The sequence below is a fragment of the Caretta caretta genome, chromosome 21 (genome assembly GCF_965140235.1).
Source record: "Caretta caretta isolate rCarCar2 chromosome 21, rCarCar1.hap1, whole genome shotgun sequence".
Taxonomy (NCBI): Eukaryota; Metazoa; Chordata; order Testudines; family Cheloniidae; genus Caretta; species Caretta caretta.
The window spans coordinates 16,015,666-16,041,576 of NC_134226.1; the positions used below are offsets into that span (position 1 = coordinate 16,015,666).

Here is a 25,911-nt window from a genome sequence, read left to right on the forward strand (position 1 = left end):
TTTGGACTTACCATTGAGATTGTTTTGCTTTGCGTCAAGAAATGCAATAAGAGTGTCAACTAGTTCAACTGTACAACAGACACCCAATAATCACTTCCATGGAATATAATTTAGATGTTTATTGCATTAAAAGATAGGGCTGTCAAGCAATTTAAAAAATTGCAATTAATTGCGCAATTAAAAAAATAATGATTAACTCCATGATTAATTGTGCTGTTAAACAATACCATTTACTTAATTTTTTAGTTTTCTATATTTTCAAATATATTTATTTCAATTACAACACAGAATGCAAAGTGTACAGTGCTCACTTTATATTTATTGTTATTACAAATATTTGCACTGTAAAAAACAACACACAAGTACTGTAGTAGTGTTCTCTTTATAATGAAAGTTGAACTTACAAATGCAGAATTACGTACAAAAAAATAAAACAATGTAAAACTTTAGAGCCTACAAGTCCAATCAGTCCTACTTCTTGTTCTGCCAGTTGCTCAGACAAAAAAGTTTGTTTACATTTATAGGAGATAATGCAACCCATTTCTTAATTACAACGTCACCTGAAAGTGAGAACAGGCATTTGTATGACACTGTTGTAGCCAGCATCGTAAGATATTTACATGCCAGATATGCTAAAGAGTCACATGTCTATTGATGCTTCGACCACCATTCCAGAGGACATGCTTCCAGCTGATGACAGGTTCTGCTCGATAATGATCCAAAGCAGTGCGGACCAATGCATTTTCATTTTCATCATCTGCGTCAGCTGCCATCAGCAGAAGGCTGATTTTCTTTTTTGGTGGTTTGGGTTCTGTAGTTTCTGCATCGGTTCTTGCTCTTTTAAACAATGCCATTTACTTAATTGCTCTTTTAAGACTTCTGAAAGCATGCGCCACACCTCATTCCTCAGATTTTGGAAGGCACTTCAGATTCTTAAACCTTGGGTCAAGTGCAGTAGCTATCTTTAGAAATTTCACATTGGTACCTTCTTTGCAGTTTGTCAAATTTGCAGGGAAAGTGTTCGTAAAACAAACATGTGCTGGGTCATCATCTGGGACTGTTATAACATGAACTATCTGGCAGAATGCAGGTAAAACAGAGCAGGGGATGTACAATTCTCCCCCAAGCAGTTCAGTCACAAATTTAATTAACACTTTTTTTTTTAAACGAACGTCATAAGCATGGAAACATATCCTCTGGAACGATGGCCAAAGCAAGAAGAGGCATATGAATCTTTAGCGCATCCGGACCGTAAATATCTTGCGACGCCAGCTACAACCATGCCGTGCAAACACCTGTTCTCACTTTCAGGTGACATTGTAATTAAGAAGCGGGCAGCAGCATCTCCAATAAATGTAAACAAACTTGTTTGTCTTAGCAATTGGCTGAACAAGAAGTAGGACTGAGTGGACTTGTAGGCTCTAAAGTTTTACATTTTTTGTTACATAAACATAACTGCATTCAAAAACAAAACTAAATTGTAAGCTGCATTTTCATGATAAAGAGATTGCACTACAGTACTTGTATGAGATTAATTGAAAAATACTATTTCTTTTATCATTTTTACAGTGCAAATATTTATAATCAAAAATAAAATAAAGTGAGCACTGTACATTTTGTATTCTCTGTTGTAATTGAAATAGACATATTTGAAAATGTAGAAAAACATCCAAAACATTTCAGTTGGTATTGTATTGTTTAACAGTGTACTTAATCCAATTAATTTTTTTTAATCACAATTAATTTTTGAGTTAATTGCACGAGTTAACTGCGATTAATCGACAACTCTATTAAAATGTTATTTCACCTCTATCATTTTTGGAACTCAGTAGTGTGGGCTAAATGCCTGATGCTCTGACTTATGCACATTATCCAGTTAGTCTTGCTCTGACTCATGGAAAGTTTTTTAAATCTGTATTCAAAGTTAGTTTTACACAACATTAAAATCAGGGTTCACAAGAATATTCTAAAGCCACATTTATTCCTGAGACACTCTTTCAAGGGGAAATTCCAAAGCTATTGAAATTAAGCTGCCCTGGGAGTTGTCTTTCTATAGGCCAAGCTACAAAGCCATTACTCTCAGCTATAAAATAAAATTAAAAGTAATTATGTTGGGATCAAAGACGTTTATAGAAAATACATGGAAATTTAATTTAAAAATTGAACTACCTGTCATGAGACAGATCTAACATATAAATCTGCCTAAATTGGATTCTTGTGTTACTGGTTTGGTACACAAAACTAGATCCAGAGAATTGAGATCAACATTGAATTTGACAGTACACTAAGTTGTTTGTATTGAGCACCTGGTGGTAATTTGGTGGTGTGTAGGTTTGTAATGTGGTCAGAAGTGTGGTTTGTAATGTGGTTTGCATGACTGCCTCAATATCACAATTTCATAAAAAAATTCAGCGTATATAATTCCTTGCATATTTTGAATAAACCCCACCAGTGACTTCCACTGAGAAAAGGTCGTGCCTTTTTTCCAATGCAGAAAGAGAGGCGCCGACATTGGTAGAGGATGAGGGCTGCAAATAATTGGTGGTTAATAAGCCTGACTAGTGTTAGCTGAGACGTAGCTCTTCTGAAATTAATATCTGTGGCTCTACAAGCAGGCACACGGATGGCTACAGTGACACTAAATCCCAGATCGTATGGAACACAGGTAACTGGAATACAGGTTTCTAATACCTTACAGGGGCTCTGGTAAACAGCCACAAAAGCATTCTCAGATTCTTTAGGTGGACTTGTATACAAATAAAAGTTTGAATCTTGTACATGCTATTGTTTATCCCATATTCCCATCTTCCGTAAAGAAACGCTGCCTGAAGTGCATTATAATCCTCTGTTTCAGTGGCTGATCTCTTGTTTTGAGATTGGTAGCTTTATGACTTACTCATTCTCTTGGGATGATGTATGTTTCTTGTATTACCATTACCCTTCTATTCTCAGAAGATATACAGGAAAGTCTCCTTTAAGAGTAGTAACAATAACTTACTTTTGTTTCTACTATATGTGAACAATGTACATTTAAAATGGGTTCCAGAGAAGTAACCGTACAGGGAATGAAAAAGGTGATGTAGCACTCCAACAGGGAAAATTAATACAAATACTGTCTTACAAAGTTTATTTAAAACCAAACAAGGTTATGTGTAGCAATACAGGGTTGAACGGACTGTAACAAAAAAATTCTTGGGCTGGCGCTAGGCTCTGTTGTAAACATGTGAAGGCACTGCAGTAGTTTCCCATAAATGGAATACAAACTGTACAAGTGAATAGTATTTCGTCCAGTGTTCCCATGAGCTGACTTGATCGTATGTCTTGCAGATTTGCAGTCTAGGAAGAAAAGGATCCATTTTTCCCTACTCTCCCAAAGTCACAGCAATTTCTCTCACTCACTCTAACACACGTCTGGAGTCATACTTTTCCCCATGCTACATACTCCCATCGTTCAATGTAGATGAAATGCAATAGCTTGTTTTCTGCTCATACAAAGGCTGAGAACCATAAACCAATCAGCACTAAAACTAACTCATCATCTTAGCCCCTTGTTTCACATATGAAGTTCAAGATTTCTGGACAAAGCGGTGTATGCGTCTCTGTGCCTGTGTTTTTTGTTTTTAAGAAATACAGAAAAAAGGCCACAGCAAAGAACAATAAAAAAGCCACATGACCGGCAAGAAAGTGACTGGTCCTTAGCACCTGTAAAAGTTTAAATACATTTCTCTTCCAAAGATAACCAAACGACTTTGATTACTCCTGAAAGAAAATATGAGGTGCACAAACTATTCATTATTCAAGCATAAAATATGTTAGAACAGAGCAACTAGAAGAGTGGACATTTGTTCCCCCATTCTAGGAATTTCCCCAGTGTAATGAACTAGAAGAGAGTTGGAGGGAGAATTCCAGTGTCAGATTCACAAACATCTGAAAAGACAGCAAAAGGAAGTTACAGCAAAACATAACCTCCTGGGTGCCTGCAATCAAAAGAAACAACTGCATTCATGGTGGGAAATAGACTCCTCTTGTTATAGGAAGATTGGAATGGCAATGCCTATGCTGCCCAAATTAGATGTTACTAAAGACTGCAGTTCTAATTTCATTCTAAATTCTGGATATAAAGCGCGGAAGCAGTGACAGTGCTGAACTCCCTCATACCATCATCCCCACTGTGCTTCAGGCTCAAGAGGAGGGTTCACTTCTAGCATTAGTTTGATTTCCATGCCAGTTAGAATCCTGGGTTTCGGCTGAACCTAGCCATGTATTTCAAGCTGTATTTCAAGGAATCCCTATTGAGGTTACAGGGACAAACCATCCCGATGTTCGAAAGAATAGTAAATATGGCAGGAGACCAGCTTGGCTTAACGGTGAAATCCTTGCGGATCTTAAACATAAAAAAGAAGCTTACAAGAAGTGGAAGGTTGGACAGATGACCAGGGAAGAGTATAAAAATATTGCTCGGGCATGTAAGAATGAAATCAGGAGGGCCAAATCACATCTGGAGTTGCAGCTAGCAAGAGATGTTCAGAGTAACAAGAAGGGTTTCTTCAGGTATGCTGGCAACAAGAGGAAAGTCAAGGAAAGTGTGGGCCCCTTACTGAATGAGGGAGGCAACCTACTGACAGAGGATGTGGAAAAAGCTAATGTACTCAATGCTTTCTTTGCCTCTGTCTTCACGAACAAGGTCAGCTCCCAGACTGCTGCGCTGGGCAACACAGCATGGGGAGTAGGTGGCCAGCCCTCTGTGGAGAAAGAGGTGGTTAGGGACTATTTAGAAAAGCTGGACGTGCACAAGTCCATGGGGCCAGATGCATTGCATCTGAGAATGCTAAAGGAATTGGCGGCTGTGATTGCAGAGCCATTGGCCATTATCTTTGAAAACTCATGGCGAATGGGGGAAGTCCTGGATGACTGGAAAAAGGCTCATGTAGTGCCAATCTTTAAAAAAGGAAAGAAGGAGGATCCTGGGAACTACAGGCCAGTCAGCCTCACCTCAGTCCCCAGAAAAATCATGGAGCAGGTCCTCAAGGAATCTATCCTGAAGCACTTACACGATAAGAAAGTGATCAGGAACAGTCAGCATGGATTCACCAAGGGAAGGTCATGCCTGACTAATCTAATCGCCTTCTATGATGAGATTACTGGTTCTGTGGATGAAGGGAAAGCAGTGGATGTATTGTTTCTTGACTTTAGCAAAGCTTTCGACACGGTCTCCCACAGTATTCTTGTCAGCAAGTTAAAGTAGTATGGGCTGGATGAATGCACTATAAGGTGGGTAGAAAGTTGGCTAGATTGTCGGGCTCAATGGGTAGTGATCAGTGGCTCCATGTCTAGTTGGCAGCCGGTATCAAGTGGAGTGCCCCAAGGCTCGGTCCTGGGGCCGGTTTTATTCAATATCTTCATAAATGATCTGGAGGATGGTGTGGATTGCACTCTCAGCAAATTTGCGGATGATACTAAACTAGGAGGAGTGGTAGATATGGTGGCAGGTAGGGATAGGATACAGAGGGACCTAGACAAACTGGAGGATTGGGCCAAAAGAAATCTGATGAGGTTCAACAAGGATAAGTGCAGGGTCCTGCACTTAGGACGGAAGAATCCAATGCACCACTACAGACTAGGGACCGAATGGCTAGGCAGCAGTTCTGCGGAAAAGGACCTTGGGGTGACAGTGGACGAGAAGCTGGATATGAGCCAACAGTGTGCCCTTGTTGCCAAGAAGGCCAATGGCATTTTGGGATGTATAAATAGGGGCATAGCCAGCAGATCGAGGGACGTGATCGTCCCCCTCTATTCGACATTGGTGAGGCCTCATCTGGAGTACTGTGTCCAGTTTTGGGCCCCACACTACAAGAAGGATGTGGATAAACTGGAAAGAGTCCAGCAAAGGGCAACAAAAATGATTAGGGGTCTGGAACACATGACTTATGAGGAGAGGCTGAGGGAACTGGGATTGTTTAGTCTGCAGAAGAGAAGAATGAGGGGGGATTTGATAGCTGCTTTCAACTACCTGAGAGGTGGTTCCAAAGAGGATGGTTCTAGACTATTCTCAGTGGTAGCTGATGACAGGACAAGGAGTAATGGTCTCAAGTTGCAGTGGGGGAGGTTTAGGTTGGATATTAGGAAAAACTTTTTCACTAGGAGGGTGGTGAAACACTGGAATGCGTTACCTAGGGAGGTGGTAGAATCTCCTTCCTTAGAAGTTTTTAAGGTCAGGCTTGACAAAGCTCTGGCTGGGATGATTTAATTGGGGATTGGTCCTGCTTTGAGCAGGGGGTTGGACTAGATGACCTCCTGAGGTCCCTTCCAACCCTGATATTCTATGATTCTATGATGTGTGACTACTGACCCATGAGGAATTAGACTGAGATCAAATGCTGATTTCACACAGGCAGCAAAAATACAGTACAAAAACCCTTTTAACCTGTCTTTCCACATCCAGGTTCACGCCACAGAGTCAGTTCTGCATTTTACTCAGAAAACCGAAGCAGCAATTTTAATATTTGAACATGGCCTGACAAAACCAGCACTGCTGCTTTACACGGTCCGTATACAATTCCCATTCAGGACAGTGCTCATGCAAGTGACTTAAAATTCCAAGCCATGTCTGCCACTGGATATAGAATTTTTTCAGCGTGTAATATTTTCCACTAAGAGCTATTCAGCAATGATTACATTATAGGAAACATTAGTCTAGTTTCCCTCGTCCTCAGTATAGCTCTCATACCAAGGATGCATGAAGTAGTAAAAGGTCAAATAAATGAAAGAGGAACATAAGTTTACGGAACATTGCTGAAGGGCCACACAGGGAAAGTGTACCCAAGGCCAAAACAACATAATAACCAGATGCAAATGTAGCACTTTTAAACCAAAGGGGACTTTCCAGAACATGAGAGCTTAGTATGTAAAAAGATATATGAAAGCCTCAGGCAGCTATTAACATGCCTAAAACAAGTTTTATTCTATTCATCTCTGATGCATCAGATTCCATGCGCCTCCTGCCCAATCCAGCCATCCATGATCTTTCCTGTCCATTTGTGTATGGAAATAACCAGGGAGATACGGAGGATTGAACCAATCTGAAATACTTTAAATATGCCTGCCTTTTTAGTATGTAGTGTAAGTTGTAGCTGTGTCGATCCCAGGATATTACAGAGACTGGAAACATTTTTAACTAAGTCAACAAAATTCCACTTCATTATGATTTCTAACCTATTTCTGAGTGCACTGCACGTATATAAACTGGCACACTGAAATGAACCCAAGCTAGGTTGTCACCTCCTTTAGGAAATGTGACAATTCAGAGCCTGTGCCACAAAGAAGGGTTCTCCGGCTCACCAGAAGAGCAGTACACACTAGGCAAAGCTACTCTGCCTGAGTGGACTCCTGCATGAGGGCAGAGGTCCACGAATTTCAAAGGAACACTGTACGGGACAGGGCTGCCACTCAGGGCAGACAACAGGATCGGGGCCTACGCTGACTTCACTTCCTCCTGCACATTACCTTTTGGGAAACAGTGCTAGAAGTAAATTATCATTTACTTCTCTTTATGAAGACAATCCCTCCCTATACTCATCCTTCCACATTTTGCCACTTTTGAGGAATATGTTGAGGGAGACCAATAGGTTATAACCTTCACTTTCAAAAAAGCTTTAGGAGAATTGCTGAGGGAGACCTAGATATTGGTTTCCTCCCCCCATAGTATATTAATGGGAGTTTCATAATTATACTAATTCATAACCAGCTCTGAGGTATTAAAATCATAAAACCAGTAACAGTTCCTAACAGTTTTTGTCTAGGAAGATAAACCCTTTACACTGTATACTAGTTTAATCATCGAACCATAGAAACACAGGGCTATAAGGGAACTCGAGAGGTCATCTAGTCCAGCTCCCTGTGCTGAGGCAGGACCAAGTAAACGTAGACCATCCCTGACAGATATTTGTCTAACCTGCTTTTAAAAATCAACAGTGATGGGGATTTCACAACCTCCCTTGGAAGCCTGTTCCAGAGCTTATCTATCCTTAAAGTTTTTCCTAATATCCAACCTATTCAGCCTTGTTGAAGATTAAGCTGATTATTTCTTGTCTTGATATATTTATAGAATCTGGAGTACTGTGTCCAGTTTTGGGCCCCACACTACAAGAAGGATGTGGAAAAACTGGAAAGAGTCCAGCAGAGGGCAACAAAACTGATTAGGGGTCTGGAACACATGACTTATGAGGAGAGGCTGAGGGAACTGGGGATGTTTAGTCTACGGAAGAGAAGAATGAGGGGGGATTTGTTAGCTGCTTTCAACTACTTGAAAGGGGGTTCCAAAGAGGATGGATCTAGACTGTTCTCAGTGGTAGCTGATGACAGAACAAGGAGTAATGGTCTCAAGTTGCAGTGGGGGAGATTTAGGTTGGATATTAGGAAAAACTTTTTCACTAGGAGAGTGGTGAAACACTGGAATGCATTACCTAGGGAGGTGGTGGAATCTCCTTCCTTAGAAGTTTTTAAGGTCCGGCTTGACAAAGCCCTGGCTGGGATGATTTAATTGGGGATCGGTCCTGCTTTGAGCAGGGGGTTGGACTAGATGACCTCCTGAGGTCCCTTCCAGCCCTGATATTCTATTCTATGAATCTCTTATCGTCTTTCATGTCCCTTGCTAGATAACTCATTTTGTGCCTTAGCCTGATTTTGTCCCTACATGCTTGTACTATTCTTTTCTACTCATCTGTAGCAATCTGTCCATGTTTCCACTTTTTGTAGAATTCCTTTTTGATTTTCAGGTCATTAAAGAGCTCCTGATGGAGCCATATTCTTAATGAGGGGTTACTAAAATTGTAGCTTCGATTCCTTTTTCAAAATAATTCAGAGTTTTGCAATATAAGTTATTGCCATAAACTCTCACTTCCCTGGAAGTTTTACGTTTCCAAGACCATGGCAAAACCTAGGTCCAAGATTTTCAAAAGTGACTATCGCTTTTGGATGCCCATCTTGAGACCCCTCAAAGTGACCCGATTTTCAAAGGATTGGTTCTTAAGACTTATGAAATTTGGGCCCCTTTAAGGCATCTCAAGTTGGACACCCAAAGTCACTAGTTGCTCTGGAAAATCTTGGCCTAATGCCATAAATGAAGTTATGTAATGGGTATTTTTTCTGTCCTCTTTTCCTTAAAAATACTTTAAAATATATGATTTTCTACAAATGCTACTATTTTGATCTTTAAATGATCACATTTCCTGAATTCTATCAAGAAGATCAGGATGGCCAATTTTTAGTGGGAAAACCTTCTCTTCAACAGCTGGTGCAATTTTTCATAGATATTTTAGGTTCTCCTAGTAAATAAATAGCTGAAATTAGGAGCGGTGAGGCAAGATTTTGTGCAAAGGGCACCAAAGTGTCACTGTACTAGCACGAACAGTATGGGCACATAAAATGCACTAAGAAATGAACTCCCCCATACCCATGCCCGGTGAGACCAGGATGGAAGACAATTTCTGCCAGTAAAGAGCCTCACGTAATAAGGAATTTACTTTTAATATGGAAGGACAGAATACCCAGCGCAAAGCAATGCTAACCTCCAGAATGAGAAATCTAAGTATCAGAGTATAACCAATAATGACATTTCAATTACGAGGCTTCTTGCAGAAGTTAGCCATCAAGGGAAAATATAGCCAGCATCTCAGAACAAGGGGAATGACCTTCTAAGGACCAAAGTGACAAGCGGCATCTACACATATAAATCATTTAGAACACACAATTCTTCCTTTACACGTAGGATGCTTTTTGGTCAGACTGACTTATTTTTTCCAAATGAATTTTAGGTACCTTTTTTGTTCCCCTTGTAAGCCACAAACCAATGCAGCCTCTCCATTTTCTTATGCTCTCTGTATACACAAGTTGCATACCACCCAGACATGAGCATGCATCATTTCCAAAGGCACCTGTAGGCAGCTCTGAGTGAGAGCTACAGAGGAGCTTTGCCACACTGTTCGAAGTATTTTGTATGCTTCTTGGGGCACGAATAAAGGAAATGGAGGGAGCTTTTAGTAAGGAAAAAAATATGAGCTAGTGTCTTCTGAAACCATTTCCTTCCACTGTTTGGACAAAATCCATGTAGTCTTCAAGAAATACAACCTTATAGCTATACAAATCTCATCAGGACACTCATGTTAACACCCAGATATTTACTAGTCCCTTCCTGAGTTACTACAAAGCAAAATCAGATATTTTGATAGGTCAAGTACGTACCTCCCATTGGAGCAAATGGGCCCAGCTCCAGGCTACTGCAAGCACTAAAATGCTACATTGTTAAGTTATGAACAGGGGTAGGGAACCCACAAAACAGTCAACCAGATAAAGATGAAAAGGAAAAAGTTGTTAACATACTATGAAGAGATAGTTGGACACTATAAATGAACATCCCGTTAATTTTTGTTTGGAAGGTTTACACTCGTAAGCGCTCTGCTAATCCTTAAAGTAACAGGAATTTATTTCAATTATCTATGATGAAGTCATTGTTAAATCATATGCCTATAAACCAGTGATAATACAAGCAATGCAGGGAATGTCCAGGTCATGACTTAGGGGCCATGAAATCCATCAAAGACCATCCTAGAAACAACTTATAAGCAACCTCCACAGACTAGTAGGTTTACACTAGACCAACAGCCTGAAGGTACAGCATTAAACCAAGAAGCTGAAACACAAGGCTAGCCTTTAAAGCCACCCAGACACAGAAATCTATAAACACAATCTTGTAAGTGTGAAGTCCAGAAAGTATTACTGGAATTATTCTTTGGTTTGGCCTCTCTTTGGACACAGAGCCAGGTTTAAGATGGCTTTGGCTTGCTTGCCTTCACCAAGCATGTTTCATCCTGTCCCTTCCATAGTCAGGACCTGGGTGATTATAGGGAGCAGTCTGAAGAGATCATCACATTTATTTTACATGGAGCAGATTTGTGGGTGTGGATTACTCAGCTTTTCACGAAACATTTTGTCCCCAAATGCCTGGTGCCTTAAATAGGAATTAGCCAGTTGCCACTTCACTTTACTGTAGCATACAGGCCAATGATTTAAATGCTGCATCATGGTGACCCATAAACAGGACAAACCTGGAGACCTGACAACTCTATGATGTTTTAAGAAAAAGCAACAGACGGCCACAAGGCTGGACAAAACATATGATAGAGAATCTGTGGAGATGGTGAGTACAAATATTTTTAAATCTTTACAATACATATTTATTTCTATAGTGCCCCACCAAGATACTCAGGGTACTACCAACATAATTCAGCCATTCCTAAACATATTAAGGGCTCCAAGGTTAAATGCTGTTGCAGACTGGGTTACTGCCATTTTTAGCCTCAACTTTTATTCAGATACATGTTGCTAACTGCAGGCATTTAGATGGCAGAACCACTTTCCCTGAAGCATGTACAATCAACTGTAGCATTTTTGTTTGTTAACAGGGCTGCACAGAGCCAAAGTTTCTGAGACCTATCCCTATTCTGTGCAAGATTAAGTGCCTTACTTCACTGTACTCATCTGAAGTGACACACAGTTCCTCCCACGCTGCCTTGGACAGGGGCCAAGATGGCTTCCCACCCATGTCATACTTTATCTGTGCTAGAAGTGAATTTTTATCTGTGCTAGAAGTGAATACAACGTGGTAAATATTTCCCCCTCTCTTTGCATTACAATTACCCCAAGAGGAACCGTGCAACAAACTGGTCCCTTACAGGAAGTTATGGTACATAACATTTTGCACTAATCTAGACAAGCAGGCTTTCCTTCTGTATCAGTCACTAAAGGGTTCACCTATGGCAATCTCTTGCTAATCAACTTCCCTTGTATCTGGGCAAAGAGCAGCCTGTGCTTTGGACATACCTTACCATATTAGGCAATCAGATCCTAGGAAGGGGAGAGCTCAAGATGTAGGCGGACCCTCCCTTCACCTAAGAGGGCAGGCTAGGAAATTCCTGTGCAGCAGCAGACCAGTTCCCTTTTTGGAAGCGTGGAAAGGGAAGAGGACAGAAGGACAGACTCCATCATGGTTCTAAGTGATGGCCTTGCAGGGCTATTCAAATGTGCAATCATGCTATTAAAGATAGCACCTTTGTAATGGGGCCAGGGTCACGTGCTCCGAAATACAAGCTTCCAACTAGTTGGATTTAAAGATGTATGTGTATTTTTTAAAGCAATGAGTTTGATTACCCCTCCCCCCCATTATAATAAAGCTATGGTTCTGCAGCAGCTGTCACATTGTCACACGGCAGCTGCAGTTCAATGAAAGGATTCTCAGATGCATCAGGTTTCACTTTGAATTTCTAGCTTATCCTGTAGAAGGGCTGAATTTCTTTAACTCTTTTTAATAAAAATGAGTTGGAGCACAAACTCCTACAGCCTCGTCCAATGACACTGTGTTAAAGACACAGGACACTCAAAAAGGTAAATAATGTGGAACAGAGTTTGGCTGGATGGTTGTAGCAGCAATTTCAAATAGTCAGGAAACTTTTAGAAAATAGTAATAGGATAACATTCAATACAAACAGAAGTGTGCTAAACCCACAGCTATTTGACTCACTTCTGTGTAAAGGGTCAAATCCATTAACATTGCTGTTGTGAAGCATTCTCTGGGCTGATACCAGAAGTTCATGTAAACAGGCCTTTTCTTCTTCACCTCTCATTGTCCCGGAAGTTTATAACTTTACCAAGTAAGCATTCACAAAGGTGCTTCACTGTATTTGTACACAGGCCAGGTTTACAGGCAGTATTTCTTTAAGATGCTGCACTGTCAGACAAGTTTATTGGCATGTTCCTGTACTGAGAGAAATACTTGGCACAGAGCTGAGTTACAAAAAGCTTAAATGCCCATTGGGCCAGCTTTGGAACTTCTGAGCAAAGGACATTTTTGAGCCAGACAGAATTCCACTGAAAAGAACTGCAGGAAAATAATTTCTCTATTAATCACCACCTTTTATTCTACTTACATTATATAAAATTTGCTATTTTAAGTTATATTTTTCTTCCATCTTTTTTGCCCAAACAAAATAGTCATCTAAATTTTGCATCCAGATTATCCAAGTCCAAATATTTGTTGATCTTCCAGGTTTTCTGACACACACCCAGTAGTAAGGGCTTCTCTCTCCCAATAGCAGTGCAGAACCGCCCTCTACATTCTTTATCACTATACCAAGTATTTCTCTCAATACAGCAACATGCCTATAAAAACCTGTCACTCAATGCAGCATTGTGCAGAAACTGAACGGGAACCGGCTGGACAAGGAGACTGGGATGAGACACCTGAGAAGTGAAGACAATTGGACAAGGTAGTGAAAGAAAACGAGACTGGGATGAAGAGGCAGGGATCCTGTGGAAAAAACATGATGATAACGTAACTAACAACTGTATCATGATGCATATGCACAAGGGGGTTACGGTAAAACAACCTTAACTCTGGAATTTCCCAGTTTTTGAGTGATCAATTTTCAGCAGGAGAATGCTTGGTTTTTAAACATAGTTTATATATTTTAATGTGTTTTTTTTAAAAAGCAAACTAATATAGAAATTCCACTGAAAACCTTTAGATACACTGCACAGACCTCTGCCACTTGAGCTAAGCAAGTGACTGCTAGCAGTCATAGGTTGTCATCCCATCTATGGATCAGCGCTAGAGGGGGATGGGACACTTTATCCATGGGTTTCACAGATATTTACTAACCACCGAGGAATGGGTGGGACTCAGGAATACTGGAGTCCATTCCAGGCTCTGAAGGGTGTGTCATTTAATGGAACCAGACTTCTGCCTGCCTTCCCCAAACTTGACACCTTCAGCCTTGTCCACTCCAACCTGTCAAGGTCCTGAATCTTTCCCACCCCGGCTCCTCATTCCAGTCCCATTCCCCTTGCCTACCCATCCAAGTCTCCACTCCTCAGGCTTCCCATCCCAGTTCTAATCTGATCTGCTGCTCCATTCCACCCAGGCTTCCAGTCATCCCCTCGGTACACCAGCACCTTATTATATCAGTTTCCCATTCACCCCCCACCAACTGGCTCCTCCCTGTCCAAGCTTCTTCCTCCTCCTCGTCTCAATCTACTCCTTCTCCTCCCCCTGGTCCAGCTGCCTGCTCTCAGTTCTGGTGCCCGGTCACAACCCAGCCCAGAGCAGCAATTACATAGAAAGACGAGTTTAGCTCCCACAACTTTGAGCTGGTCCATACTCTGTTGCTTTGTGGGGACAGTCATGAGCAGCCTGGTCACATGCAGGTTGGAGCATGCTCATTGTGGGCAGATTTTGGTGAGATTTTAGCAGCTACACTCTAAGAAGTCTCTAGTGAGCATGTAATAACTGAGGTTTTTCAAATGCTTATAACTTGGCCAGCTTTTCACAGGAACATCTAGCTCAAAGGCCACCAGCCTGCCAAATTTCAAGTTCCTGTTTCCAGAGAACTTCCCAGAAAAAAGGTGGACTGTGCGTGTGTGTGTGTGTGTGTGTGTATATACACACACACACGTACACACTCCCCAATGTATTTTCCCCCTTATGTCATTCTCTGAAATTGCTGAACAGGTTTGGCTGAAACTGCCCAGAAAGTTTCAGTTTCAGGCAGACCCCTGGCATGGAACATTTCAGCTCAGACGATTAAAGTCTGGCAATCTTTAGGCAACTGAAAGCAGGTTCTAACAATGGGAATTATGGCGCTACTGCTCTGTCTACAATACAGAGTCTGGGAAGAACATCTTGAGTTCCATGTTTTTAGTGCTCTACAAGGGAAGGCTCGCACAAGCAACTTTATGCAGTTGTAAGATAAGCAGTCATCCCGATCAGATTCACTTGTATCAGGCCGAGTCAAAGAAAACGTCAGTCTATGACAAAGTCAAAGTCTTATGACCGAGTCAAAGTCTATGACAAAAAAAACTTCATTTGTAACACCACAGAATTGAATATGGATCCCTCAACAATTGATTAAAATGTAGTGCCACCAACCGCCATGCCGCAAAATGATCTGGATAGCAAAATATGTGAAAAAAGCCATTTGCATTGAATGAAATTGGGTTCTTTTTAAACAATAAAATCATATGCCCATGCTGGCACCTGATGTCAACCACCAGTGAAGTACTTCTGGAGCCTTGAACAGCTGTTATTTTTCTCACGGTCTAACAAATGATGCACTGATGGTTTTGGAACAAACATTGTTCAACCGACTAAGACATGTTCCTGGCCCCAAGCATCTCTCAGCCCAGGACAGACAAGACCAAAAACAAGGCAAGATACTAGACTGTTCAGGCAATGGAAGGTTTGGCAATTATTGATGAAAGAAAGGAAGAGGGATTTGAAGAAATTTGGAGAATAGAGAGATTGTTCCAGTTGTAGGGGATAGAAGAATAGAAAGCCTGAAACCCAGAACAAGACAAGGGTGCAGGCATGGCAAGTACAAATATACTTGTTTTCTAAGTTAGAATGAATCCCTCTTACTCTATTGAGCCACATTCTGAGTTGAGAGATCTCTGCTTCCCTTGCAACCTGTGACAGCCACACTTCCCAAATTCTGCAGTCAGCCTTTTGATACAGTACATTAGACCCCTAGCACAGCCTTTATCCCACAGCCTCTGTCACAACCCTTCAGGTTTCCTTGACAATCAGACTACACAGACCTCATAGAACAGCAGATTCAATGTGTATGTGCGCCATATCTTCCCAAGGAAAGATCAGCAAGCAATCTGCTCCACAGAACTGGAGCGAATACCAGGCTTGGAGGCAATGCGCTGTTCAGACACTTTTCCTAACAAATACAAGTGAATTCACAGCAGTCCTGCTGCCATCAAAATGTAGATAACAGTAAGGTAGATATTAAGGCAATCTACATCGTTGGATCCTCACTTACCCGAGACTCCTTCACTTCCTCATTCCCATCAACCTCATCATCCTAGAGAGGAAGAAGAAAATGAATGTAGCCATGTAGGGGTTATAACTTCCATAGCAGCAAGGTTTGGACTTCCTGATATTTAGGAGACTAGGCTTTTCAAGACAGAGAGGTGCGGATTCCTGATATCTAGGTAACGGTGGAAAGATTTTGAGAAAGGGAGTGTAAAAAGGAACTTTACATCTCAGTAATCAAAGGCAGATTCTCAAAGGCAGGGGATGGCGCTTATCTCAAAGCTTCTCCAATTACCTCCCATTTGATAAACTTTAAAGGACAAGGTGAGTGAGGTAATATATTTTACTGGACCAGCTTCTGTTGGTGAGAGAGAGAAGCTTTCAAGCTTACACAGAGCTTTTCTTCCTGGCACCTTTCAGGCCTATACACTAAGCTAACAGGATATAGATGTCCTATTCACAACTAGAAGCAAATCCATTTGGAATGCTGTAGACCAAATTCCCTTTTCTCCCACCCCAACAAGGTCACTTACATCTTTTGTCCAGAAAGAGATTCCAGTGCCTCTTCGCCTCTCCTTTGGCCGCCGCCTCTCTCGGATTGACTGCTTGTTTGGAGATCTATCATCTAAATCCTGATCTTCACACTCTAGCCAAACAAGGACAGACTGCTTTGGTTTAAATGATTTACCTGTGTGCTTTTCTCAAAGCCCTGGTAACATTTTCAAACTGGTTTCCATCACCAAGAAAGGGCTCATGTTGTACTACACCTCAGTCATTAAACATAAGAGATGTTTATTCCCCACTACACCTGATATTTTGCACTCCTTTCTTCTAGACTGGCCCAGACAGTGGTTGTCCCTTTATCTTCATAGCTCCCAACACCATGCAGGGGCATTAGCTTATCAGGATTCTCAGGGAGGAATTACATTAGTCAAGTTCTCTACCACCGCTTCCTGGAGGATCTAGATGTTCCCTCCCAGTAGATGGTCAAAAGAAAAGCCACCACCTCTTATTCATGTCTGCAAAGGCAATAAAAATGGACCACTTCATAAGGGACTTGGATACCTTCTTTCAGTCATTCTGTTCACATACACATCTGACAAGCTGGCAGCCCACCTGTACCAGCCCCCTGCTGGAAGAGCAGGAAATAAACCTAGAATCTCAGGCTATGTACACTGAGCATATTGCTTATTCATTAAACACCTTAACCTGAAATGCTTGGGTTGTCTTCTCATTTTAGGAGGTACATACCATTCTTCTCCATCTCAGTGGCCGTGCTTTGGAAGTCTTCTGGGTTCAAAGAATCAGGGCCCAGAGATCTGCTTGTCTGGGCCAGGTGAGAAGTTGTGTAAAGAGAAGGGGCCGACGTAGAGGGAGATACTGGTGTTGTGAGTTTGTCCGTTTGTGCTGGACACCTTAATCGCCGATAGACAGACTGCAAATAAACAGAGCCATTAATAAAGGTTAGCAGACAGCTAACGACAAGGAGAGCTGGACTTTAGCTAATGGATGTAATCACTTGACATTTACAGCCCTTCACACTGCTGTTGGATAAACCACACCTTGCCACAGAGGACAGATTAGGAAAACAGCATAAAATGCATTCCATCGAGCTGGGGTGAGTGGAAGAAGAGAAAACGGGTTTTTGTTTGTTTTTAAAGTAATTTTGGATTCCACAGGCACAATCTGAACACAGCTTGAAGACAGAATAGCAGCCTTGCTTGACCCATACTGCCAAGACTAGCAGGTATCCTTTATAGAAACAAACTGTCCAGAGTCTAAAGGGGACAAAAGAGACAGGACCATTATATATCTGTCCCCAGTAAAGTGTTTGGTCAGTACTGCAATGTCACTCCTCCAGAGATATAGGAGACCATCACCACAGGACTTTGTTCGCAGTGGGATAAGATAGGGAGCTGCAAAAAGCTGTGAGCACGTTTTATGGGAAAAGCCAATCTGGGCTATAGAAGATGATTAGTAGAAATATCAGAGACTTCCAGGGTGCTTGCTAGGTGTGTAATATCTACTAAAGAGTTTCTGGATTCAGGCTTCTTTTCCTGTCATGTGGTTGTTAATCAGCTTCCATGTAAAACAAGCGTACATGCCAGTGATAAGATTAACAGTTGTGTAACAGGCTTGGTTAATTCAACTCAATCCTTTCCATAGGAAGTCAAGCCAATGGACCATAACTCATCTGTTTACAATACTTCTCGTGGTTTCATTGACTTAACTCCAGCTGGATGTTCATTTTGCAATAAGTATTCTCTATGTAAGAAAAGCCCCTTGGGTTCAAGAGTCCAAATAAATGTAATGCCTGGGGAGATGATGACCTCCTATGAGACTTCTCTATCCCTGCCCTCCCGCCCCCACAATCACCTGAATCCACCAACTATATTCAAAACATCTGTAGAGGAATATTAAGGCTAGAACAATGAGGAGTCCGGTGGCACCTTAAAGACTAACAGATTTATTTGGGCATAAGCTTTCGTAGGTAAAAAATCCCACTTCTTCAGATGCTAGGCTTCAGTCCTGACCCTTATTGTCAGAAGAGAGGAACTGTGGCACAATTCTCCTTTTATTAGCCTTTGCATTCCATGGTATTGTTACTTTCATGATTTATTTTGTCTGACAAGAGAAGTGTTATGTCAAGTTGAGAACAAAGGAATAGATGAGCCATAATATGGCAACACTACACACAGATAAATTTCCAAGTACCCACATGTGTAGATTAATCAGGCCTGGGTTATTTCTGACTGAACTAATCCTCCTAGTAGCAATTCCACAAGGAGACAGAAGAATTTTACTCTATCTCAGTTGTCCCAAATCACTGAACTCTCAAGTAACAGCTAGTACGGATAGAGAGATCACCTCCTCATCCTGGTTTCTATTCCACCAAGGCCGAGTCTCCTCCCGTCTCTCACTGCTGTCCTCAGTGCTCTCGGGTTTCTCACTTTGTTGTTCCTGAGCTTGCCGCTCCACTCGAGACCGGCTGAAAGTTCGTTCTGCCTCCTGAAGGTCTGTGAGTGTCACACCCTGGGAAAGGGGTAAGACTGCATCAGTTACACATGCTGATTTGTTATGTGCATCATGCACCTGACAAAAACCTTCTCTTTAGTTAGATAGCAAGTTCTTCAAGACAGGTACCACCTGTCTACATTGCCTAGGACAATGGGTCTTGATCCTGATGGAGCTCTCTTGCCCCTACCTTATATAAAGTAATAGATTGGGACAGCACTTAATACTTCTCAGCTAACTTGCATCATCACTGGACTCCTCAGAAGCAAACTCAGTGCAGAGCATCAAGCTGTAAGGGTGAAGAGCAAAGGAGCTTGCAATGTCACCAGCAACCAGAACTATAGCCTTAGCTTGTATACATCTGGAAGGGGTATGTTGAATTAACTGTTCCCAGGAACACTTACTAGAGCTCACCAGATGTGCCTGTCTGAGTGTCTGGACTATAGCACCCCAATATATATTTTCTCCAGCCACTTTCTCATCACAGGATTTTACTTTTTATTCTATTACACACATACACACTTCTGATGGTGGTTCAGTCTGATGTACTCTAGCCTAGCCACAAATGGTAACCATCAACTACAGGCTTCGATGTGTAAAGTTACCAGATTCAGACAGGGAAGTAATATTCCTATAAACACAGAAAGGACTAACCCCATATGGCAACAGTCTCATCATAATTCACATGACTACCAGACAGATTAATTCCCATCCTGAATGTATAACACCCCCACCTTCCTTGGAGATGGGTGTTAAGGAGCCAGATCCTTGGAAAGAGACCTTGAACACTAGATTGATTTCTGGAAAGTTTACCCCTCTCCTGGGTTCTGTGGGCCACTGTTGTACATAGACTAAGTACATTTGGTTTTGAATTTTTAAATTGTGCGGCTGATAGATATGAAGCCCATGGTGTTGTGGAAAGAGGCACAGCTGTCTGAGTGGAGACTGCAATGCAAGACAGAATGCAAGCCTTGATCCACCAGAGCCCAGATCGGTTAGCCTTCCAGGCATGTTGCAAAGCCCATCTTCTCTTTTCACTAAGGCTGCTGTGAATGACATGGGCTGAGCTGGATATATTTATGGGCAGTTCTTGGTTTAAATTCACTTTGTGGTGTTTAATTTAATGGGATGGGTGCCTAGAGTTATATTCAAAGAAATCTGATTCAGCCTACTCTCTGAATTTCCCTCTGATGCTGCTGTATGTCTGACTTCAGCCCACAAAAACATCGGCAGGTATATTACAAACACTTTATTACACATTTTTGCAATAATGGGTGACAACTTAGTCTACTCTTCTGGTATGTTTACCGAAGCTGGTAACCATGCAGACAGGGGGATTCTTACGGGATTAGTGATGGCACCTGTGCTTCTAACAGACCACCCATATTTTTCTCGAATTTTGGATGGTCCTCATGTCAGTGTAAATTCATAGTAATGTGATCATTTCTATTTTCTCCATTAGAACACTGATCAGTAGAAATATTAACAATTTAAAATGAGACTGCTTTGTTCCCTCCCCCACCAAAACCAAACTAGCAAGTCATTTTGGACTTCCTATCTGTAAAAAGAGAAGTCATTTAAAAATACTGATGAGTTAAATCAACATATACACACACGTCGCCTTCAGCATGTGGCCTTATTTTCCTGCACTTATGTAGCTCAAATATATAACTTGTTTTTAAACAATTTTGAGGTAAAATGCTTTGAATGGCAAGGATGTGAACTGGATGTCAGCCTGGTTGTAATCACTTCAAACAAAGACAATCAGTATTTGTAACAAACACTGATAGATCTTTAGAGAGCTGCTCACACATCCTGGAAAACTGTCCCAGCCAAGTTCAGAGCTGGAGAACTGCAATCTGCTAACCCATTTCTTCTTGAAGTTTAAAATGGATGTGTTTGTTTTCTGTTCCGAACTGTGTAACATTCTTGTCGGCTGTTAAAAGGATGTCATGTTTCACCCTATAAGTGGCTGCATTTCAGCAAATTAAATGACCCTTGTGCAGGGGTGGCCAATCTGTGGCTCTGGAGCTGCATGCGGCTCTTCGGAAATTAATATGAGGCTCCTTGTATAAGTTGAGGCTCCTTGTATATATGAGGCTCCTTGTATAGGACTCTGAGGCTGGAGCTACAAGCGCAAACTTTTCAATGTACCAGGGGTGCTCACTGTTCAACCCGCGGCTCTGCCCCAGGTCCTGACCCCACTCCACCCCTTCCCCCAAGGCTCCTGCTCCTTCCCCTGAGCCTGGCGTGCCCTCGCTCCTCCCCCAGAGCCTTCTGCACACTGTGAAACAGCTGACTGTGGTGGGCAGGAGGCACGGGAAGGGATGGGGAGGTGCGGATCGGCAGGGCTGCTGGCAGGTGGGAGACGATGGGGGCAGGAGTGGATGATGGGGCTGCAGACATATTACTGTGCCTCTTTGGCAATGTACATTGGTAAATTCTGGCACCTTCTCAGGCTCAGGTTGGCCACCCCTGCCCTTGTGTATTGTTTGTGGTCACTTAGTCTGTAAAGGGCTTTGAGACCCAAGTGGTGTACAAAGACTTCTCCGATCAAAGGACTGTAGAGTTGCCTTGGCACCTTTTGTAGGCCACCACCCAATTCCCCTCCTGTTTACCCAGACAAGTCCAACCGCATATGGTGATGGACTAGCAGAACTAGATACCACTGCCCATTAGCCTGCTACTCTGCTGGAAGGCCACCAGGAATTTCACTCCGCACCTGTGTAGACCTACGAGTCTGGCGGGCCTGTCTGGATCGGGCCTTCCTTAGTGACTCTGCTTCCTCATCCCGCACAGGAGTCAGATACGACCTGAAAGAAAGGGTCAGGAACACTTAAAATCAGACACTTCTGATCTGCAAGTCACGCCATTTCATACACACTACAGTGTTTTAATGTAGTCAGTGGAAAGTACACCTTCTGCTCCCATTTAGCACACACTCTGCTGCTTTCCTAGGGCCACCCAGCACCTGGCTGATTGCTGCAACTACCATATTCATTGTAGTATCTTCAAGCAATGACTTCTGCAACGTTAACCTGTTCGACACAGTCTATGCTCCCCTGTAAGCCAACCCCATTAAAGGCTCACTCTGCATACTGTCTGGGATCCCGTACACCCCTACCTCCTTCAAGTCTCGATACAGAATTAAATAAATCCAGAAACGTGTAACCTCATTCACAATCAGACTTCAGAATGTAAACAACTCCTGCTGTGCGTTCCTCACAGCCTTCAACTTGCCTTTCTGTCACAACTAATGCTTTCTTGGAATACGCACAGATCTAATGTGACCACTTAGAAGTTAAAATTCTGGTTTTATCAGTAGGAAATCTGTTACAGTGGACCTGTGCTGAAGTGCAGGCTTTCTGAAGAGAGAGAACCCCCGAAATAGAGCCGTACTAAAGGAACTCACTCCAGCATACATATTGGAGTAAACCCACCCAACCCTCTTGGAGTTAAAGGTGATCCATTTAAAGCAGACAGAAGAAACCACTGTACACAGCATAGTTAATGCATGGAAAGATTAGATGTTTATATGAGAAAATACCTGTACAACAGACACCATTAAAGAGTTTTAGAAGGTTTATCAACCCTCCTGCTTCAGGGCATAAGCCATCTACTAAATGATAGGTGTTGCAGGAAAACCTTTCCCTATAGGCAGGTTATTTCATAATGGTCTATCAAGGGTTTCTTGTACCTTTCTCTGAAGTTTCCAGTATTAGCCTTTGTACTCAGCTGGACAGTGATCAACTAGTTGAAGGCACAATGAATGAGACAAGGGGTTGTGGACATTCTTGCTTCATTCACTGTGTGTCTTGTACTGTACAAACTGCAAGTGAATTAGTCCTAAAGACAAGCAGCTTGCTCCTGTAGGTGCATGGAATAGGGTGGTCTGGCCACATCTAGCCAAACACACATTTCTACATTCTGATTATTGCTCCCCTCCTCCTAAATAAATGTGACTGTTGAGAAAAAATACCTGTTTGGTTAAGCACTCAAACCAGGAAGAGACAAAGTGAAGGTTGCACACCAAAGCATAAGGACGGTCTAAATCAGTATGATATACATTTTGTACAACCTTAGACAAGTGGAGAGTCTTCTACTCTGCATAGCACCCAGAGGCAGTTAAAGTCATTTATATGAAGAGTACAGTTACAACGTATTAAGTACAACAGAGCAGTAGTGAAATTTAGCCAGCATACATAAATCACGTAACATAGACGATCAAGGCTGGAAGAGACTCAGGAGGTCATCTAGTCCAACCCCCTGCTCAAAGCAGGACCAACACCAACTAAATCATCCCAGCCAGGGCTTTGTCAAGCTGGGCCTTAAAAACCTCTAAGGCTGGAGATTCCACCACCTCCCTAGGGAACCCATTCCAGTGCTTCACCACCCTCCTAGTGAAATAGTGTTTCCTAATATCCAACCTAGACCTTCCCCACTGCCACTTGAGACCATGGCTCCTTTTTCTGTCATCTGCCACCACTGAGAACAGTCTAGATCCATCCTCTTTGGAACCCCCCTTCAGGTAGTTGAAGGCTGCTATCAAATCCCCCTTCACTCTTCTCTCCTGCAGACTAAATAACCCCAGTTCCCTCAGCCTCTCCTCATAAGTCATGTGCCCCAGCCCCCTAATCATTTTCATTGCCCTCCGCTGGACTCTCTCCAATTTGTCCACATCCCTTCTGTAGTTGGGGGGACCAAAACTGGACACAATACTCCAGGTATGGCCTCACCAGTGCCGAATAGAGGGGAATAATCACTTCCTTCGATCTGCTGGCAATGCTCCTACTAATACAGCCCAATATGCCGTTGGCCTTCTTGGCAACAAGGGCACACTGTTGACTCATATCCAGCTTCTCATCCACTGTAATCCTCAGGTCCTTTGTTTGTAGTTAAGTAGATATGTTAGTTTACTGCTCTGAACTGCACCTAAGGTTTGCTGTGCTGCATGCTGCAGAAACCGTAGGACTTGCTAAATGAGTAAAATACATATCAGTAAGACATCAGTCCCATGGAAAGTCTAAATAAATGAAGATAACTGGACCATTCCAACAAAGTTTGAATAAACATGAAAAATTACAGCATGCTCCACGTTTGTATCCAAGACTTTTCCCTAAACTGTCTAATATACTGCATTTGAGAAACAGGATGTGATCATGTAAATTGAGACAATGCCTGTGTACAAGTGGGTAGAATTAAAAGGACACCAGATGCTGGGGGTGGGATCAACAAGTCTTCTAAAGAGTTGCACCTGTGAGGAGTCTTAATACTGCTGGGAAGCCCTGCCTAAGATGTATATAGTACTTGAATAATCACCAGGATATCCTGGTGTTAACATATTTGTGATGCATTCATGAGCAGGAAGCTGTGTGTATGGGGTATAGTAGAGGCCCAAAGGGACATCAGGACAGCACATTTTGCAAAGCTTTCCTTTCATCCCCACATTTACAAAGGCTTAGGCCAAGATTTTCTTAAAGTGACTAGAGATTTTGGGTGCCCAACATGCAACACCTTGAAGGGGCTTGGTTTCCAGAGGGCGGGTGCTTGGTACCTTCTGGAAATCAGACCCGTTTAAGAGGTCTCAGGTTGAACCCCCGAAGATTGAGATGCCCCCAAAATCACTAGTGGCTTTTGAAAATGCAGGCCTTCATTTGCACACGTATTTTCCATCACTCATCGCAGAAGTGTTATTTCTGGAGCTCACCTAAAGTTACTGTAAATGTCTGAGAGGGTAACTATTATCAGACATGGCTCAACCACATCATTGCTGTGTAGAGTAGCTATTTCAAAGCTAAAAAGTGAACAACTCCACACTGCTCTTACAGTTTTTTCTTTCAGTGGATGTCTCCCTGAGTCTGTAAATTCAATCAACAAGCAGCACATCTAGTGACGGTTCGGTCGGGTGTTTGCTAGCTAGTAAGTCGGCTACTGTGAAAAGTGATATTTATATATATGTTAATACTACTTTTCACAGCAGACTTGCGCAGCCCCAGCAAGCTGGAGGACAAATTAAGTCCTGGATGGGGAGGTGGGTAGGGAGCACCTTATTTGTGTTTCTATTCTATTTAGGTTCAGTAAAGAACAGAGACAACTGTAGATTATTTTGTCTGCAAAAAAACTCTACATAAATAAATTACAATGATTTGGACATGTGTATGTGCATATTTGTTTGTTTTTCCGAAAGTTAATTAAGTATTTTAGGAAAAATTGTCAGAGTGGCCACCAGCAAGAGTCAGTGGCTGTACTCTGAGGCCACCAAAATTTTTCTTGTGAGAACCCATGCCCTAGATGCAGCCATAGAAGCACTTTAGTGTGAACCTGACACAAAGCTAAGTGCTTCTGGATAGAGTAATGGCTGGAAAGAGGCATATTCTGCAACCAAAGGAACTGTCTCCTGCTGTTTGAGACCTATTGTGTTCAGGGAAACAAGACTTTATGTTCATTCTTTGTATATGAACAGGATTGCACTAAAGAACACACCTGATTCCATCAATTTCTCCTAAAACTGCCAATATTCAGGGTCCTGTGGTTTAACTGTTTGGGTCAAAAGGGCAACAATAAAATGTTGCCTGCAAAGAAGGAAGGGGAGATTCAGGATGGGGCACAGAATGGGCAGCAGTGAAAGTGAGCACACAGACTGGTGAACCCAAAGTACTGGGGGCAGGTCAGCTTGTTAGCCTGCGAGCCCAGTGTCTCCAAGGTGAGAACGTGCCATGGAGAGAAACACCTCCCAAGTGAGACCTAAGCGAAAAGAAACACTGCAGAAGAAACAACATGGTAACCCTTGGGCTACCCAGAGATACTGGAGAGGGAGGCGAATTTGCCTGTGGAATACAGCAGTTTAAGATACTTGGGTTAAAAGTGTTCGTTTCCTCCTTGCTAGCCTGTATTAGCACAAGCATCTTTCAGGGTCCAGCCATCCAAGTCAATGCCTATAGGCATGTAGATGTAGTCCGCCTAGCTATCAGCAGCCCGCCACTTCTGGCGGAAACATCGCCATCCAGCTGAAGGCGGCGGCTGTGTAG

General features: G+C 42.3%; 1 protein-coding gene across 7 annotated transcripts in view; it reads right to left on the reverse strand.

Moving 5' to 3' along the window:
- PPP1R12B (protein phosphatase 1 regulatory subunit 12B) overlaps positions 1–25,911 on the reverse strand; it is a 182,552-nt gene that overhangs the window by 50,387 nt on the left and 106,254 nt on the right. For 6 of the 7 annotated variants that reach the window (XM_075121939.1, XM_048826704.2, XM_048826701.2 and 3 more), the window contains 5 exons: positions 21,606–21,696; positions 18,737–18,901; positions 17,120–17,303; positions 16,402–16,514; positions 15,876–15,917 (listed from right to left, as the gene is read on the reverse strand). In XM_075121939.1, coding sequence (XP_074978040.1) covers positions 15,876–15,917; positions 16,402–16,514; positions 17,120–17,303; positions 18,737–18,901; positions 21,606–21,696 — 595 coding nt within the window. Of the gene's footprint in view, positions 1–3,133; positions 3,928–15,875; positions 15,918–16,401; positions 16,515–17,119; positions 17,304–18,736; positions 18,902–21,605; positions 21,697–25,911 lie in introns of those variants that run through there. The other variant, XM_048826708.2, reaches the window with a different exon arrangement.